Genomic DNA, 19,646 nt, shown 5'->3' with positions numbered 1-19,646 from the left:
ATAGTACCATTGCTTTTTAAAAATAGATACACAATCTACTTAATTTTCAAATTACATACTTCAATTTTAATAATAGCCATGCTTAGCAACCCACTTGGAAAGTCCCTTGAAGTGTTAACTCTCATTACTGAGTTAACTATATCATGCTGCAAGATATCCAAAGATAAAGTTTTTTCCTAGAGGACCCTGCCCTCTCAAGTGTCTAGGAGTCAAGAGTCAGGGCTAAGACATTAATTTTATTTGGGCTTTGTAATCAACCCTTTCTAGCCTGCAGCCATCTTAAAGAAGAAGGAAGTTCTCTTTTTACTTTTTTTTTTTTTTTTTTAAATTGAGACATTAGAAGAAGTGTTTTCTCAGAATCTGAATTCAAATCACCAACCTTCCAGTCTTTTGCTACCTCCTGGGTCTCTATCCCTTACCTCATCAGCCAGCTGGTCAGCCCTCCTCTGCATCTCCTCCAGTTCATTGCGCATATCTGCGTCTTCGGCCATGGTAGTGGTGGGGGGTTGCTGGGCACTCGGGCCAGCAAATCAGCGATGGGTTTGGCTACAGAACCTGAGAAGAAGCAGATTGGAAAATATAAGAGCTAATAGGAATATGTGCATACTGGAAAGTCTAAGTGCCACACTGTCCTGAGGGTTCAGATAACTTCTGAAATGCAAGGCAAATTCAGATAAGAATCAATAGAATCATGTCGTTTCTCCAAAAAGTACCAAGAATGAGTCTTTTATCAACCCCATCACTGAAAAGACACATTTGCATGTTTTGTGATAGTCTTGCATTGTACCATCTTTCTGTTTCAGCCTCCCAGTGTTGCAATATTACAGGTTTACAAGAACATATACAGTTTGATCTAAAATATTTTTAAAGACACAAACCATACAAGGCTTGGGAATGATGGGGAGGATGATACAGGCCATTGTTGGCACATTTTTTAATTTCACATTTATTTAGTTATATTTTGACAGTTTTTATTGAGATACAGTTGATATGATACTGTCAACTCCGCATTTTAAATGATATAGTTTGAGAAATTTTGTCATCTACAATACACTCAGTAACCTATTGCTCTGAAAAAGAAAATGAGCTGGCCCATTAATCCCCCAAATTTCTGTCTACCCTTTGTTACATGCTCTTCTCCACACCCTTCTGTGTTCAGGAAGCTGTTGACCTCCTTTTTGTCACTTTAGTTGCTATTCCTTAGGTTTGTGTATAAAGGAAATGCCTGGCTTTTCCACTTGGTATAATTATTTTGAAATTTACCCACATGATAGCACAATTACAAGACCATTTCTATTTGTTTGTATGTAGCATTCCATTGTATTTAGAATCATCCAGCATTGTTATTAGAGGTTGTCAAGATCGTAAGCAGGGAAACAACTCTTATTCCAAAGTGGTATGAGTCCAGAGCCTTGAAATGTGACCAGCCCACTTTGTGGCTACTAATATGAAACAAATACAGGCAGGAGGATCCTGATTCTTCCATTCTTTACTTCCTATCCTTCTCCATTCTCAAAGACTTACTGATATCATTGTGTCAGGGATACAATGATAAACAAGAGCGGTAAACTCACCACCTCCACAGAACTACAGTCTAATTAGGAAAAGAAAGTGAAGGAATTCTGAGCACAGGAGTTAGACATTGTGCCTGTGAGGACACAGTCAGTCCCTCTAAGGGAGTAATGTCCCCAGAAGGGACCTAAGGAAGAGTTTGAAGGAAGTCTTTAATGTTATGCCAACATTTTTGGGCAGCACATCTAATTAAGGCCTGGGATTGTGTCTTGTATTTGAGATGGGCAAGTATGCAGTGGAATTTATCTTTGCTCTTGCAGGGTAGAACATGGTCTCTGAAGAATGGGTGCTAGGAATTAAATTTCTAGTATTTGCTAGGAGATGGCCATGTAGCTAGAAATGGTCCCTACATGGTGATGGTGTGTGTCCCTGTCAGACAGAGGGTATCCAGAAGTTGATATTGAACTGGCATCGTTCTCCTGCCAGCAAAAGCAAGACAACAGAGGCTGACTGAGCCACAGGATAGCAGGAGCCGGGGTCCTCTGAATCCTCCAAGAGAAGAAAGCTGGCTCCTGAGCAGAAACATCCATGATTCCGTAGTTAACAACACACATCTCATGAGCTACGTGACTGTATTCGTACGACACTGTCATACCACTTTCTCAGCTGCTAAGGTGGAATTCCTCTGGGGCCCGGAAGTGGTACACATTATTAACACCCTGAATTAGCCAGGCCTGTAAAGAAAGTCTTCTAATTGAGGAACCTTACACAGGAAGAACTAGAAGTTGGGTGGCTGTGGGCAAGATCATCACTCTTCCTGCGCTTTGTTTCATAAAGCTCATTTCTGAGCTTTTTTGTCATAGGTGTGTCGATTATAGCAAATTCTGACCGTTGCTTGCTAAGAATGCTGGGCCTTCATATTCAGACAGCCTGTTTGTGCAAAATATCCTCATACCCTTTCTTAAGAGCACAACAAATCTAGGCTCTGTTACCGCCCCTTTCTTTAGTAATGGCTGGTATCAGGCATGCTGCCGAGGAGCTGAGCGCGGGTGGAAGCAGAAACCAGGGAAACCAATTGAGGCTGGAGGTGTTAGTAGTCTCCAAGCAGCAACTCTCTCAGGATTGCCACCAGAGAACAAGCAGAGGAGCACCTGACCTGGGCTGCCTTTGTGATGTGCTGCTCGCTCTTTCTTGGGTCATCTCCTCCTTCAACAAGCTACTGGCTTTTGCTCTTAGTTAGGCCGTGTATTAGAAAGCAGGGGCCATGTGCTTTCAAACCTACAGTGAACTGCCATTTCCCACTCTTCTGGGCTCAGTTGTGAATAAGTTTTTACTCCCCCTCTTCTCTCTCTCTGACACACACACACACACACACACACACACACACACACACACACACACACTTCCCATCTATAGTGTTACCTTGGTGATCTCTCAAAGTTATTATTCTCAGCAGGAGAAGAACAGCTGTATGCTCCTGGTTCCAGCCTGCCAGCAACCTGCCAGGGGCCGGCTGATGGGCAGGTGGCAGGCTGGCAGAGAAGCCATGTGGTAGATGCGCTTGTATTCCTTGCTTTCATGCTCTCCCCACCCCCGACCCCCCACGAGGAGTTCCCATACCTTTGTCTCACTCTCAGAGACATGCTTATTTGTGTCTTGGATGGATGGATGGATGCATGGAAGGTGAATGACAGATTCTCAAATACACAGCATTTTAAAGCAGAGAGAGCAATGACAGGCCTCCTGATGAGAACCCTGAGAACAGCCAGACAACAGGCCACTTGCTGGGATGTTTGTGGATACTATTTGATAAATTGTCCCTCCAACCCACAAGTCCATGCATGATTGCATTCTAGGACACAGGCATCATGGTAACTAGAAGTTATTTCAGTGGCTGAGAGGATGTTAATAATGAAATGAAATTACCCAGGTAGCATGGCACAAGTGTTACTCCTGCAGATTCACTGCCTAAACTGTACCCCAAAAGAACAAATCTCACATAATAAGGGAGGACACAGGGCCATTGCCTCTCAAAAGGCTTCCCCTGAGCTCTGATGTAAGATACCCCCTAGTCATTAAAGAACCTTGCTGATGATCTCAAATGACCAATGCAGAGTCTGGCCCTTACTAGGTATTCACTTCTTGTTAATTGATTTGGGGATGAATGAATATATTATCATGGTAGTCCCTTTAACTTTCCCAAATCAGCACTTTTCAGCTTAAAGTTTGAGACAATGCTTCTGTAACTCCTGCAGGAGAAGTCAGCGTCACAGGAAGTTTTTTTTTTTAACGATAGTTGAGTCATGAAAACTGCAGAGATTCCAGTTTGCTGGGTTTGAGAAGCAGTCCCAGATTTTATGTCTCTACAGACACTGCTGCTCTGCAGACCACATCTGGCCTACTTACTGCTACAGCATCAATAAGTGTCACTAGATAAGGTCAAGAAATGGCTTTGTAGTCACACAAATGGGACACTGTCTGAATAAATCAATCAAGGATTCTGTAGCAACACAGCTCTCACCTCAAACGGAATAAGAGACAGCTGATTCTGGATCTAAATTTGAGTGACCATGGCCCAGGAACATAGGCTTAGGTTTCTGTGGGATCCATAGTACCAATGAGGATGTAGTTTCAGGAAGTTCTTAATGGTAATGGAACAAAGAACATTATATATCAAAACATTCCTAAGATCTATTGGTGGAAACAGCAGAGATGTGGTTACATTCCAGTGGAGGAATCTCAACCATAGGCCTCAGATGATATCTGATAGCATCCTTAACTCTGATCGGTGGAGAATAGGGTTTCCTTAAGTTAATACATTCCAAAGGTTTCTATCTGTTGTTTATCAGGATGTTACATCTGACAGGAAGGTGAACAAGAAATAGCTCTTTAGGGGGATAAAGAGAGTTGAGAGAAATTTAATTAGGCTCTGGACCTACAACATTCCAGCTTCTCCATAGTCCTTACAGTTTAATCAGTTAATCAGCCTGTGTAGACAGTTTCTTCCCAGGAATTCTCGTTCCTTCACAGTCATCTGGACCAAAACCATCTTGCTGTTTGTTTTTGCATGGGACTTAAGTCCTGCCTCCATTTATAAATGGTTGAACTGTTTTGAGATGAAAAAAAATGTGAAATGAAAATTATAATATTTAAATTTCAGAGTCTGTAAATAAAGTTTTATTTGAGCACATGTTTGTCTATTCCTAGATTTACTGTCAGTGGCTTCTTCTATGCCATAGGGGCCCACCAAGCTGAACATATTTGCTAGCTGACTCTGCAAAAATAAATAAATAAATTTGTGGATCCAGCAAATAAACATACAAACAAACAAAACCAGAAATCCTTAAAAGTTCATTATCAGGCTCTAATATCTCCAGAGCATTGCATATTTACTACAATTGAATACACTGTGTGGGGTATTTATTTTTCTGTTCAATTTTGCATGCATCATCCATTCAATGAAGCTTCCTATGGTGTTTCTTGGAACATATTCTAAAATAAGAATGATGCATGGAGCAATACTACAAAATATGAAAACGAATTTGCCTTTGATTGACTATGCCTACAGAGTTTTAGGATTGCAAATCTGATTTAACTCTTGCAATTAATTGTGAGGTGATGGGGTGTTTTCACAATCTCACAGACATTCTAATTTCCATGGTCAGCTGCAGACAAAGGCTCCTAGCCTCAGCAGCGCTACTGGGCTGTTTACATCAGAAACAGACACTTCTGAGGGCCTACCACTGTTTTGGTACATGGGGCAAAGCTAGCAAGCTGCTGTAGTTATTCTTTGGTGTGAGGGGTAATTTGCCAAGTTCTCCATTTGTTACCACAGACAAGCTTGTGTGGAACTCATCAGGAGAGAGGGGGAGTGCTACAGTTTGCATCTGGAATGCTCCTCAAAGGCCTGTGTGTTAGAGGTTTGGCCTTTAGCTTGGCACAATTGGAATGTGGTGGGACATTTAATAGGTAGAGCCAAGAGGAAGGAAATTAGGTCACTGGGAATGTGCCCCTAAATACTGGGACCCTGGTTCCCCCCTCCCTCCCCTCCCTTCTATCCATTTCCTCCCTCCCTCCCTCCCTCCCTCCCTCCCTCCCTCCCTCCCTCCCTCCCTCCCTCCCTCCCTCTCTCCCTCCCTCCCTCCCTCCCTCTCTCCCTCCCTCCCTTCCTCCCTCCCTCCTCTTGATTCCTAGCTTCCAGGAGGTAAACCACTTCTTCTGCTATGTGCCCCCAACATAAGTTATTGCTTCACTATATCCCCAAACAACAGGACCAACTGACTGTGGGCAGAAATCTACAAAACTGAAGATCAAAACAAATCTATGTTGATTGTTTCAGGAACTTTATCACAGTGGTAGTACACTAACACAAGAGGTCCTGTGTTAGAGCTTCCTCATCTGTTAAAGGACTTTGTTAAGTGTAGTAGCATAAAACTGCTTTCCACCTCTGAGTCTGTTCTTGGAGATACTGGGCCAGGAAGGAAGAGGTGAGTTGTGAATATTGGAGTCTGTGGCTTGATTTATAAATGAACAGGGGTGTGGCTATCATGCTATGAACATTGCGCCATGGGGCAAGAACATCTTGCAGACAGGGTAAGGAGCTAGCAAGTGGTTTCTTTCTATGTCTCCTCTTTTAATTAGTAAGACAAGCCAACAAATTTATATAAATCAATGCCTACTATCTGATTACCACAGAGAGCTAAAACATATATTTGATGTCTCCCACTGCTAGCCACTTGAATGAAGGACCTCTTATCTGCAAGGATGCTACGTTTTTAAAATCAGTAAGTTTATGAATAGAAAGTAGAAGGAAGAACAAAGGAACCTTAATCATGCCAACACTCACAGAGACTTACTCTTTCACTTGTATCTATTTAAACCTCACCCAAACCTTATGATGATGCATGTATGACCAGCACACTGTGGCTTCGAAGGAAAGACTGGCCCTCAGCTAAGATGTAGTCAAGAGTATGGATCATTTTTAATATGAATAATTTCAAAGAATGTTTATTCTCAGAGCAAGTTGTATGGATATTTTTCCTTTTGACTAAAGCCTGAATACTATTTTGTTTTTACTTTCACTGACATATTGGGGAATGTGTAGTGACTAAATCAGACCACTCTTCTTTTGAGCTGCCTGACTTTCATAGCCTCTAGACTTCCAGCATCATTTGCTTCAAGTGGACTGAAAAGTCTACAGGAAAGGATTCCTAGGGTCCCCAGTTGTACATTGCCCTTTGAGAGGGGCCAAACTGCCCAATTTCCACAAGAAAAACTTTCATTGGGAGAGCTAGGGCAAGATGGATAATAAGAAGTACACCTGGTACTGTCCATTTCCACAAAAAATAGAGGGCAAAAGCACTATGTGTTCTAACGTTGGAGACAAGGAGTGGTCTGGTGATTGTCTTTTTAGTCATGTGAAAATGGTTAAATGAGGTTTATGTTTTAATTCTAAAGCAAAAATCAAAGCAAAGAGTACTTTTGACAAATAGCAAATGGCAACTCTCCATTTACATGCCAATGCTGGTTATATTTAAATGTAAGGTCATCCTCAGCCAATACCCTTGCAGCACAAAGCCAAGCCAATTGCATGTTTAATGGCCATTTCTCTTGAGTATGGTGGTGCACACCTTTAATCCCCAAACTCAGGGGGCAGAGGCAGGTGGCTCTTTCTGGGCTCCAGGCCAGCCTGGTCTACATAATGAGTTGTAGGCCATCAAGGCTACATAGTGAGACCTTGTCTCAAAAATAAAAATAAATAAATACATATAAAAGAAAATGGACATTTCTTAAACCTTTTGTATCTAAGATTTAAAATTTTTAATGTGTAGCTCGATTTGTGTTTCTGTGAATAGATTTTGAACATTCTTGTGAATGAAATTCAATTTTCTTTTTCCTAGTGGGTCCTGCTGGTATCAATCCATTTCTTAGTTAAATCAAAGGACTATATCTCAGATATGAATACATGGCTCATGAATAAGTTATTAACCATTATGCATCTATTTTATGTGCATGATCTGGTTAAAGGATAGGTCACAACTGCTCACAACAGGACCTTTAGTAGCATGGTCGGAGGGCTCCTGGCCTCAAAACCTTTTGCAGTAGCTTGTTGAATTGTACATTTCCAGTTAGACTAAATAGTGAAATCAATATGTGGAGATGGGGCTAGAATCTGCATTTTCAACAAAGTAAGATCTTCTTATTCACCTCTGCCATCACCATCACCTGCGAAGGACAGCATCTGTGTGTAGCTGAAAGTAGCTGTAAGCATCCAATGGGACATTCTGGTAGCCCTGAGATAAAATTATCTAGGAAGCCTGTGGTTCTCCAGCATGTTGTTACACGTGACCTGAAGTGGTGCCCTCCTTATTTTTCAACTTTTTTTTTTCAATTTGGTACCATGAACACACATGACAGATACTTCAACCAGCTCACAAAATGCCCCCTTTCCCTCAGACTCTCCAAGGCACTGAGCATCCTCAGAAACCTACTTCCTATTCAAGTCTGGCTTGGTTATTTCCCAGACTATCCTACTACATGCCATTCCTGATTTGGATTCTACCCATATACCTGATCTAAACACAGTTCTGATCTCCTTTCTTCTGAGACCGGAAGTCTGCCTCTCAAATGAGCCCTGTCATGGGTATATCTGATAGGTAGCTTTGGTTTGGGTTTGTTCTGTAAGGGTGCTGAGTATGGGTGGCCCTACATTTAAATGCAACCAGCATTGGGATTCCTTAATTGCAACGGGGCAGTCAGCCACAACTAGTACTGATTATGACTAAATGTCTCCTTTTCAAAAATGCCAATGTTTCTTTGTCTATTTTGCAAATCTGGCTAAGTGAGTATTTAGTGCTATAATTTGTATTCTGCAGTGGTTCCCAATTGTTTACTTGCGAGTCAAAGCATGGCAGACTAATTTGACTAGGAGAAAGGGGCAGACAGAACTGAACCCTGTCTCACTTATCCTGATCATAGCTTAAGCACACCACAGTTCATTCACTGAGCTACTGTTTGCTCATCGAGTAGTACATGAGGACAGCCACATCCAGCATGCAGCTAGAGACAAATCACTGCCTCTTAGGGACAGCTCTGAGGGCTCTAGCATGAAGTATTTTGGTCCAAATATCTGTCCTCTACCTTGCCTGTGAAGGGCCAATGAAAATACTCCTTTTTAAAATTTGTTGGTTGGTTCTTGGGACAAGGGCTAGAATGTTGCTACAAAATAAACAAATAATAAAAAATTAAAAACACAAGTCTTTCTAAGCCTTAAATAAAAGGATTCCATTCAAGAGCCATGAACGAAGCACATCCAAGATGGAACAGAAAGGACCCCCATGGCCTTTCAAATGAAAATCATTTCTGTGGCCATATGACCTAGCCAACAGTTAGCAAGAAGTTCCATGTTCTCAGGCTCAGGAACAGCTTTTGGCTTCAGCTATGGAAGTGTTCAGCTCCCCTACTGGGTCTTTGTGGCTGCCTCCCTCCTTCCCCCTCCCCACCCTGCCTACACCTGTGACCCTTTTTATAAAGACTCCCCAGGGCTGTTTCATCCCATTCACTGAGAACTGCAATTTAATCTTCCAGGCCTGCAACTGGGGAGGAATACATAACACAAAAGCCCAGCCTTAACACTGCAAGGTGAAACATGCATTCCAGAGATTCCTGAAGCCTGCACTAAGGCTGGAACCCCAGCTGCATCAATGACTCCTTTGTTTGGCTTCTGTCCATCATCTGTTCCTTTCTCCCACTGTATTCCCAGAATATTTCCTTAATATATCACTTGCACATCAATCTTTGTCTAGCAGAGTGCTTCCGTTGAACTCCATCTAGGGACAACTTGCATTTATTTATGAGCTGTATTTTATTACATATTTCAGGCACTTAAAGATATCAATAAATCATTTTATCAGGAAATACTGGGAAAGAAGAAAATTTTCATTCTAGCCATGCTAAGAAATATGGTAAATATGGGCTGGACTTACTTACTTGGATTTGAAGATTCCACATGCAGAATATCACAGAATGGCCAGCACATGAAGATTATAGGCCAGTCCTTCACCGTAAGAAGAAAGGAAGCTCAGAGAGGTGGAATAATTTGGTTGAAGTTACAGGCCATCCAAAGCATAAATCTTTCTGTGCTCAGTTTAGGGTCCAACTTCAAGGCATTGTTGACAGCACATGGAAGGAAACTTAGAAGGAAGGGACTTGTCTGCTCTGACTGATGTGACAGAAAAAGATGACTGAGGGTGATGTGTTCAGTGCCTTTACTACTGCTGCACTGATCTTGCCATGATGGGCTTTCTGCTACTGGTCCTGAAGTGAAGGGGCTGAGGCATCTTGCAATGGAACTTTCAAAACAGTAAGCCAAAATCAACCTTCTCTTGTTATGAGTTGATTGTCTCTGGTGTTTGTTATAGTAACAGAAATCTGGCTAACATGGTGTGATTTCCTTGGATTTTACACTATGATCGTATCTGCTATCTGATAAATATTTAAATAAAAAGGAGAGTCCACACAGAGGTTTCTTTTCTTGATCAAATCGTATCTGGTTTCAAAGTCATGAAGGAGGAGACCATAACCTTGCCTACTTTAGCTACATCTACTATAATAATTACAGAATATTACCCAACTGGCAAAAGACAATTTGCCATATGTTCCAAGGACAAAATCATCAGCACTGGGAAGAAGTCATATCATTTGGCCAGATGAAGACCTTCCTAAGTGACCTGAAACTATGGGTTGGAGAACTTGGAAGAAGTGAGTCCCTCATTCCTGGAAATATACAAGGAAAGACTGGCCGATTTTAGTGGACACAATTTATTTGTGGGATGGTATCTACATTCCCTTCCAACCTGGAAATTTCGGCTCTATGAAGAAAGCCAAGATGTCACACATGATGCTGATGCCTCAAACCCACATCCCTTTATAAGTGCAGGGCTCTTTGTAGCCACCTACTAGCTGGCACAAATGCTTCCATTCGGTTCTTTGGTATCAAGTTCTCTCACAAAACTACACGGAGACTAGAGCTTGAGGCACTGGTTCTTCCTACTTACTTTCTTTTCAGGGCTGGCAAATTCGAGGCTGGTGACAGAAACTCAAGGGGCACCCTAATTGATATTTTTCAAACAAATCATTTCAGTCAATAATGGCAATTTATACCTTTTACCTTTGGTGAAAGGGCCCCTCTCTTTCTGACTTTGCAATAATGTCTCTGCTATGTCTCTTCTTGAAATGAAGACGCCTGCACACAAGCTCCTTCCATACACAGCCCCTGCACACCACCCTACTGCTACAGTTAAGGTAAGAGACTCACTGGAAAGTTATCGGCTCTGGAAGTGAATTCGCCACAGAGTTTCAAAAGCAGCATTCCTAGCTTACATTCGAGGTTTTTTTTTTTTTTTCCAGACCATTAAGTGTTTGACACAAAGAGTGGGATCATAAAAGGAGTCCCAGCCACAGAGTCTGGAGTCTCTGCTAATGGCAGAAGGGCTCCAAGTGACGCTAAAGTGCCCCTGAAGTGATTGTGTGAGTCAATGGGGGACAGAAGACCGATTTATCAAATTAGATTTACCCCAATCTCCATCGCTTAGCCACTGGTGTGATTGCCACTGCTTCAGTGTGCAAATTTGACTTTTACGGTTAATGCAGTTTGTCATTCGCTGTTCTTCACATGGAGAGGGTTTAAAAAGCACTTCAGATTAGACCTTGTGGGCAAAGGCTAGAACGTTTCTGTAAGTCACACAGAGAATATTTCCTTCAAAGACAGGAAGCTTTCTGTGCGAGATGATTTTGCCAGAACCTCCAGTCAGGGTGAACTGTTTATGTTCTATCTCCAAATCTACATTTAACCTTGGATAGTTTCAAAGGCATTAGGTTCAGAAGTTTAATACAGGACTCTCAGGAAGTACAGAAGGATCATGTCAAGGATTAATCTAGCTATCTAGTGGGGAAAATCAACAAGATGGCAGAGCCAGTTCAAAGATGACTTGTATATAATGCTGGGATAAGATTCCCAACACAGACACGGACTCGGGCAGTATCTTGTAGGGCAGCGAGGTGACAGCTCTGTAGTTCTTTGGTTCACTAGAGAGATACCACAAACACTTTCCTCACACACTAATTCCACATCAACAAACATGAGTTTCATAGAGCATGGCAATGATTAAAATTTATTCCTTATCTGTATAGTAAACTAAAGAAGGGGAATTAAGTAATCAGTGAGTCCATTCAATATTGCATCAGTATGACAAATGGAAGGATATATAGACATGCTTCTGTTATTTGGCTTTAGTTCTAAGGTTTTAAATAATTTTTCTTAAAGATATAACCAAGCCAGTTTTATCTTGAGCAATGTATGGTTAAATTGGACCTTAGCTGCCAAGTGACTTGTTTGTTTTGAAAAACTTAATGGCTATCTGTGATGTCTCCGAATGTACTATGTGAGAAGAATATTTTTTAAATGTTGTATTTAAGGTTCTCAAACCCAAGAAGGCAAATAAAAATTTCCTGAGGAGCTTTAATAAAGGTCCACTGCCAGCTCGCACTCCAGGCCAGTTCAATAAGAACCTCAGAGAAAGGGTCCTAGGAAGCAGTTTATATGAAAGTGCACCAGGAAGCCACAATATACAGCTCTGTGTGGGGGTGGGGGGTGGGGGGGGGGAGGGTGAGAGTGGGGGCATAAATTTATTTTAAAATTAGGACCAAACTAACACCTATTACCAAGTTTTTCTTAAATTACCAATCCTATTATGAAATTTGGCATTAATCCTATATGAAATATTGATCAACTTTAAAGCCTGACTGTGTCCCATCATATAAATGATATACTTGATTAATCTTCAATTACTGGGTATTTAGTATTTTGCCCACCTGTCTGCCTGTCTGTCTGTCTATCTGTCTGTCTCCCTTTTCTTTCTTGTAATGATAAACTAGACTGCCACAAGTAAATATACACAGAAACTTCAGCACATCTTCTCCTATCCCCTTACCCATTAGTGGACTCACGGGACAAGGAGAATGAGTGTTTAAAAACTATTGCCAACGTCAATTGTCACAGAGCCTTATCTGTGCACTCCTTTAAACTTGCAATTTCTTTACATTTGATTTTTAAAACATTTCATATCACAAGAATAATTAAAAACTTACTGTTTTCTGTGGTCCCCCCGTTCCCATGTGCTTTTGGTTCAACTTTTCTAATCCTGAAAAATGTATCTTTCTGTATAAATGGAAAAAGTCCAAAGTCTGATTTGCTATTTTTCTGACAGTGCCTTGTCAATAAGACCTCCCCTTCTTATAAGTACAAATAAAACAGAGCACGTTAGTTAAGAAACTGGACTTTGCACTTGAATAGACCAAGATTTGCTCAGCAAAGCTTCAACTAAAAATATCAGGTTACATTCCTGTCTAGATGGTAACAATGACTGCTTCTTAGAAACACCCCCTTCTAGCTTTAACTCCGACTCATTTATAGAGCACTTGGGTGTTGAAAACAACCCAAAGCTCATCCTCCCTGAGAAGCCTTTAATCTGCCCACAAGCAGCTTGTGGCTTTACAGCCTGCCTCAATCCATCTGCTCCACTTTGTATTGCCTCCATAACATTGTTTACATCCCAGCATTTGCTGCATGGAAAGGAAACTCCAAAACAATTGTTACTTATTCTGGATTTGGTTGGACCTATTTTTATGTATTGTTGCTAGATATCTATTTAATTTTTATAAAATTAAAAAAAACATATAATCTCATTATTCTGTGCTTGAAATATTTTTTAAAAAATGTATTTGGCGTGTCTGTGTCTGTGTGTAGGTCAAAGGACAATTTGCAGGGGTCAGTTTTCTTTGTTTACCTTGTGGGTTCCAGGGCTGAACTCAGGTCAACAGGCTTGACAACAAGAATCTTCACTCACTGAGCCACTTCACATGTCCTGTTCTGAGCTTTGAACACACACACACACACACACACACACACACACACACACACACACACACATCTAAAATTGTCAAGACCATAGTACATGGAAAAGGAGGTGAGCCTTTTTAATTTCATTCCAGAAAACAGAAAAAAAATTTCAATGAGTGCAGGACTCAAGCCTTTCCCTTCTAACCCACATGAGTCATATGATACAATTCAGGAAAGGTTTACTAAATCATTGCTTAAAATAAGTAAGCTGGGTGTGGTGGCTTGTGCCTTTAATCACAGCACCTGGGAGGCAGAGACAGGGGAGCTCAAGGCCGCCTGGCTTACAGATGAGTTCCAGGACAGCCAGAACTACACAGAGAAATGCTGTCATGAAAAAACAACAACAACAACAATAATAATAATAATGATAATAAAATAAGTTTTTCTTCCTTAGCATCATCACTCTTGTCTTTGCTTTGCGTCTGAGAACCCTTCACTGTGCTTCTCCTATGGCCAGAGACCAAGCCTTACAAAAGGTTGGCCCTGGGTAAGTCCCACCCCACATCCCTGTTCTTTTGAAGGATAATGGAGAATGGAGAATGGAAGAGTTGAAGGTGTGGCCAGGTAAACAAGCATCACTTGACAGGTCAATATAACTTCCAAGTGCTTTCCTCTACCGGTGTCTGTGAAACCAAGGAGGCTTTGGGAAACCTGACCGGTTGTGGATTATGGCCATTAACTCACTGAGGGCCCCCTTGCACTTGTGATTTAGCAAAAACAACAACAACAACAACAACAACAACAACAACAGGCAAGCTTTTAGGTTGCCCTCTTTTTCCTAAAGCTAGTCCCTGAGCTGCCTTCGTACCTTCAGGGAGGGATCTCTTATGTTTCAAGGTCATTGGGTCACAGATGCTTATGCTTAGGAGACCATTAAGTCTGATTGGTCCTTTTACTTCAAAGGAAGGAGCCAGCTAAAGCTTTAGGCTTCTTGTGCCAGCTGAACTGGAGGTGGAAGCTAGGCAGCTCTCCCTGAGGCCTCTGAGGCGCGGAAAAAGCTGCACCCATGTTGAAGCAGTGCCCGAAGCTGGGACACTTCCCAGCACATGACAAAGCTCCTCTTAGACCTGAGGTGAGCCAGGTCTGACTGTAGCATTTTGTCTTGTGGCACCAGATGTTTTCTTGGGGAATTCCGAACAATCGCCTTTTTAATGTACTCTATGACCCAGTGCTGTTCTGTCTCTTAGTCCCCAAAGTGTTCATGAACAAATGACTTGGAATGGGCAAAGTGATTAAGCCACGGCCCATCTGTCTAGAACTTTAAAATATGAGCCCTTCCTTTGGTTCTCAGCAAGCTATCTACAGAGAGGCACTTCTCTTCTGGGAGTTTGAGAGATGGTAGGCCTCTCCCAGCAGCCAACCTTTAGCCAAGAGTCTCTGTGCAAACAAGTTCCTGAAAGGGTTCTCTCAGGACAGAGCAGGAAAGCAAGTGAGGAAGTAAGTTCAGAGAAAGGAAGAGGTCAAGCAAGGTGGATTCCCTGCACCTGTCTTAACTTGCCAGGACCTGTGAGATCTTACACACACACTTAGAGCATATCCTTCAGTAGATGGGGGAATCTTTGCTTCCGCTTCCCTATTTCCATGTCAGTCACTAGCTCGAGCCATTTGGGGGGAGGGCACACAAACACCCAGGCATTTCTGCCCGCTGGATGAAGCAGCTTCCTGTGTGGAGAAAGTCTCGTGTTATCTCCAGCAGCAAAACATACAGAAGCCATGAAGGAGGCCGACAGGGCACCCAAGGGTAACTCATGAGGGACCTACAATGCTTGGAATAGGAACTTTCCAGGGACGCTGACAGCTCAGGCTGTAGGGAGGAGCCATCTTAAAAACAGGTTCAAGCCATCTGTGGGCTCTGTGGGAACAAGATGGTACATCCTGTGTAGGGATCTCGGCCAGGCCTCAGGATGCAAGGCCTGGCCAGGTCACCCTGAAAACTGCCTGACTAACCTCTCCACAGGCACCAAGACCTTTTCTCCAGGCCCAGAGTACACATAATATGTAGATCAGACTGTTTTTTTATGCCATTATATTGCATATATAGCTGTTAGGTAACTTGAATTAGTGTTCTCAGAGACAATTCTGGAATGGTTGCTGGCACTCGGGGGTGTCTCCATCACATATAGATCTCCTGGTCAGCTTTTAAAGGTCCTGTTAAGAAGAGGAAGGAGCACCGGGGGGCTTAGAAAACACTGTTTGGATCCTTGTATGTGATAACACATTGTAATGCTCCCAACAACTCCATGTGCCTCAGAGAAGTCATATACTATAGCTCTGAGCAGGTGGAGGGCCCAGGAGAAGATGTGAGTATGTCCCTACACTGTGATTCCAAAAGCCAGGAAGGCCCTACTCTGACACACTCACTTTCCCATGCAGTCTTTGTTTTGATCACAGTCTTTGCTCTTGTGAAGAATAAGTACAAGAGGCGTGGCATGAACTAAGGGTGTGGCAAGGGCAGCAGGTTACAGACTGTTTAGCAATCTGACTTAAAAGAGCTTTCCTTCTCTCTGTGTCCTTGAAAATAATCAGGCTTTTGAAAAGCTGGAAGGTTGGGGGCCAGGGTTATCACGCTGGTCAAAAGGGCCCCTTGGATTTCTGATTTAGCAAATGCCAGTGAGCAAACTTCTAGCTCTTTCTCTTTTCCTAACTAAAGCTAATCTCTGGGTTGTCCTCAAGCTTTGGGGAGAGGGATCTTTCTATGTCACTTAAAGACTTTAAGTAGAAAATGCTGGAGAACAGCAGGCCATTATTTCTCATTAGTCTTTTTAGTTTAAATGAGAATCAGCCCAATGCCTTTCTTACCCACATCTTATATGTAGGGACTCAAGACTAAGAGCAGTTAAATCCATAGTTCTGGATCACAGAGGTAGTAAGTGGCAGAGTTGGATTCTGACTCTGAAGAGCCTGTTTGCTTACTTAGACTAATGTTAAAAACATTATCTAAGATTTAGATATACAAAACAGAAGAACATTTTTTTCATTGCACTGGAGCATTTATACCTTAAGACTTACGCAAAGATTACCTCATTTTCTAAGGGTTTATGCTTTTCTTTGACTTTCTATTTAATTGTGAGCCAAGGCTCACCATGTAGCCCAGGCTGCCCTGGAATTCAAGGTCCTGTCTCAGCTTTCCAAGTGCTGGGATTACAGGTATGTGACTTCATCCCTAGACTTACTATTTTTTTTTTCTTTTAACAGCTTTATTGTAGTATAACTGGTATACAATAAATGTACATATTTAATGTAAAATCTTATAAATTGCCATGAAACTCTTGACACAGGAAAATGAATGTATCTATCACTCTCAGAAAGTTTGAACTCTTCCTTACTCTTAATTAGAGACTGGATTATAAAGGTAGATATTAGTTTACAGAGGACTGAAAAAATGATTTTGACCCATTAAAGATGCAGATGATTTCTTTCCAGTAGAAAATATATGCTCAAAGATCATAGCATATTAATCTGTCTGAAAGTCCTCTTAACAAACTTATTTCAATTTTTCTCTCCCAACTGATTATAAATCATTATTCCTTAGATACTCTGTGAATGTAAAAAAAAAATACCTTTGGCATACACTCACTACATATTCAGGTAAGTCATGTGCTAATTCTCTAAAAATCATTCTTTGTAAACAAATAACCCAATTAAAAATGGGATACAGAACTAAGCAGAGAGTTCTCAAAAGATGAAACACAACAGACTGAGAAACACTTAAAGAAATGTTCAACATCCCTAACCACCAGGGAAATGCAAATCAAAACTTCTTTGAGATTTCATCTTACACATGTAAGAATGCCCAAGATCAATAAAACAAATGATAGCACATGCTGGTGAGGAAAGGGGAGCACTTACTCATTGCTCTTGGGAGTGCAAACTGGTACAGCCACTACGGAAATCAGTGCAGAGTTTTCTCAGGAGGCTGAGAATTGATCTACCTCAAAATCCAGCTGGATAACTTTTGGGCATATACTCAAAGGGCTCTACATTTTACTACAGAGAGGTTGGAAACAGCCTAGATGTCCATTAATAGATGAACAGATAAATGAGAACATGGGCTATTTACCCTAACCCTAACCCTATGGCTGAAGACAACAATTATGTCATTAAACACGGAGAAGTCAAACTGGTGCCTAACTAAAATATTCACTCTATGGCTAGTATTCTGGAACTACCAGAAGAGAAATGTAGTCATCAATATTACCCAGCTACAAACGCTGTAATCAATAACAATGACCTGCAGCAAGATATACTGATGGTACAAATGCTTTATGTGCATAACCAACAACTTTCTGCTTGGATTTAAGGTCCACTTCATCAGATGGTACTTATACCTGATACTGCTCAAGTAGTCAAGAACCTGAGACTAGAGAAGTCATGGGCCCATGGGAAAACCTAACAGTATCTGCTGAAGGAACATAATGGTAAAATGACATGTTGCTATACCCATTGGTCAGTACCTCACTTAACCCATATCAGGGAAGCTTCCTCTTGCAGTAGATGGGAATTAACACAGAAACTCATCACTGGACAATGTGCAGAGTGAGAGACCTTGGAGTATACAGTCCTAAATGGAGGCCTCGGGGATCTATGTAAAGATTTTAAGAGCAGAGTTGATGGTTGTACTTTACCATGTACATACATGTACTTTCTATTCACAAGAAGTGTGATGCACATATGAACTCACTGTGGCAGAGATTGTGGCATCACACTCGAGACATGCACAAGCTCAAACCAGATGGGATCCCATTGATAAGACGGGGAGTGGACATGGGATCCCATCCATAATGAAGCTATTTGTAATTGATATTTGCTGGTAAAGGGAAAATCAGTTTCCTCCAGTGGAGTGTCACTGGATCTATCAACCACATTTCAGGACAGGCTCCATGGCAGGCCAGGAGTAGTTTGCCAATATAAAAGGAACTCAGTTGTATTTTTGTGACCTCTTTGTTTCATTTGCTTTTTTCCTGGTATTTTGTATGTCATTGGTCTTTTGTTTGTTTTGATTTTCATCTTTGTGGGTTTTTGGGGGTGAGGGGGTCTGTTTCATTTTGTTTCTTGTTTTCATGTTTTTTTGGTTTTTGAAACTGAGAGAAAGAACATAAAGTCAGGCAGGTATGGAGGTGGGGAGGATCTCGGAATTGTATAGCTCTTTTTATACAATTAAAAAAAGGAAAATTATTCTTTGCCACTACCAAATTGTTGTGCCTGTCCTCGGTGTGCCCCAAACATAGAAAATATCCTCAAAATCTTCTGGAGAACAAACAAACAACAGGTTTTTCAATGCTCACTAAAAGATGGTGGAGTTCTGGACAATTGTAGAAGGTTATGTTGGACTTACAAAAAAGCAAACTTAGGAATCTCATTGATCCTTTGTCATTTCTGGTAGATGTACCCAGCAAGCATCAGTGTACACAGAATATGTACCTCAAATCTCCAAGGTTCTTGGTCTTTTTAGCTCCCTAGATTTAAGATTTCCTCTTTTGTAGCTACACAAATATCTAAAATTTCCATGAGTTCACTTTTGAAGAGGAACATATTTTGGGCAAACAAGCTTTTCTGGTCCTGCAGTGCATTTGGCCAAAACCTCGGGAGATGTGGTGAAAATGAAAGAGTTCATGAATAACACAACAGAAAGACAAAACCCATGCAAGGAAGGTTAGGTGCTTTAATCAGAAAGGGCAACACATCGTCCTTCAAGTGGATTTGTGTTCCTTTTTGGAAGCAGCATCAGGTTTGTTTGACATTTCCAGGGGATCAGAATTCTTGCTTATTAATTCTGTTCTTTTAGGAACAAACCCAATGTGAATGGCTGACTTCTTGCCTTTACTGAAATCCTCCAAACATCTGTACATTTGCCATTATATTACCCTCTCTCCTGCCCTGCGAGCAGCATCTCCTGGAGGAGACTGGCTGGCCTGGGTCCAGGTCTCTTCTGAGATCTTCTGTGGCTTGCAGGCATTCAGTGTGCATGCTTTTGCTACATTTGTCTTTGAGTTCTCTACATCCCTCTGTGCACTGTGACTGGTCTTGAGAAGGAAGCACATTAGTCCAGGTGTCTGGCACAAGAAAAGTATGGAGCCTAGCTATGAGGAAAAGATGAGGCCTCACATTTCTGTCACAAAATGTGTGAGAAGCCATTGGTTAGAGGTGCCTTGCGATGGGCCCATGGGTCAAACTG

At 41.6% G+C, this 19,646-nt stretch overlaps 1 protein-coding gene across 4 annotated transcripts in view; it reads right to left on the bottom strand.

The window, feature by feature from the left end:
* Positions 1 to 19,646, bottom strand: part of Snap25 (synaptosome associated protein 25) — a 78,068-nt gene that overhangs the window by 28,398 nt on the left and 30,024 nt on the right. For all 4 annotated transcript variants that reach the window (XM_006983959.4, XM_016002487.3, XM_076570715.1 and 1 more), the window contains exon 2: positions 420 to 555. In XM_006983959.4, the coding sequence (XP_006984021.1) occupies positions 420 to 491 (72 nt within the window). In that variant the 5' untranslated portion in view covers positions 492 to 555. The remainder of the gene's footprint in view (positions 1 to 419; positions 556 to 19,646) is intronic.

Source organism: Peromyscus maniculatus, chromosome 4 (assembly GCF_049852395.1).
Source record: "Peromyscus maniculatus bairdii isolate BWxNUB_F1_BW_parent chromosome 4, HU_Pman_BW_mat_3.1, whole genome shotgun sequence".
NCBI classification, from domain to species: Eukaryota; Metazoa; Chordata; class Mammalia; order Rodentia; family Cricetidae; genus Peromyscus; species Peromyscus maniculatus.
Note: the sequence above shows the minus strand (reverse complement) of the source record. Positions and strands in the feature narration are given on the sequence as shown.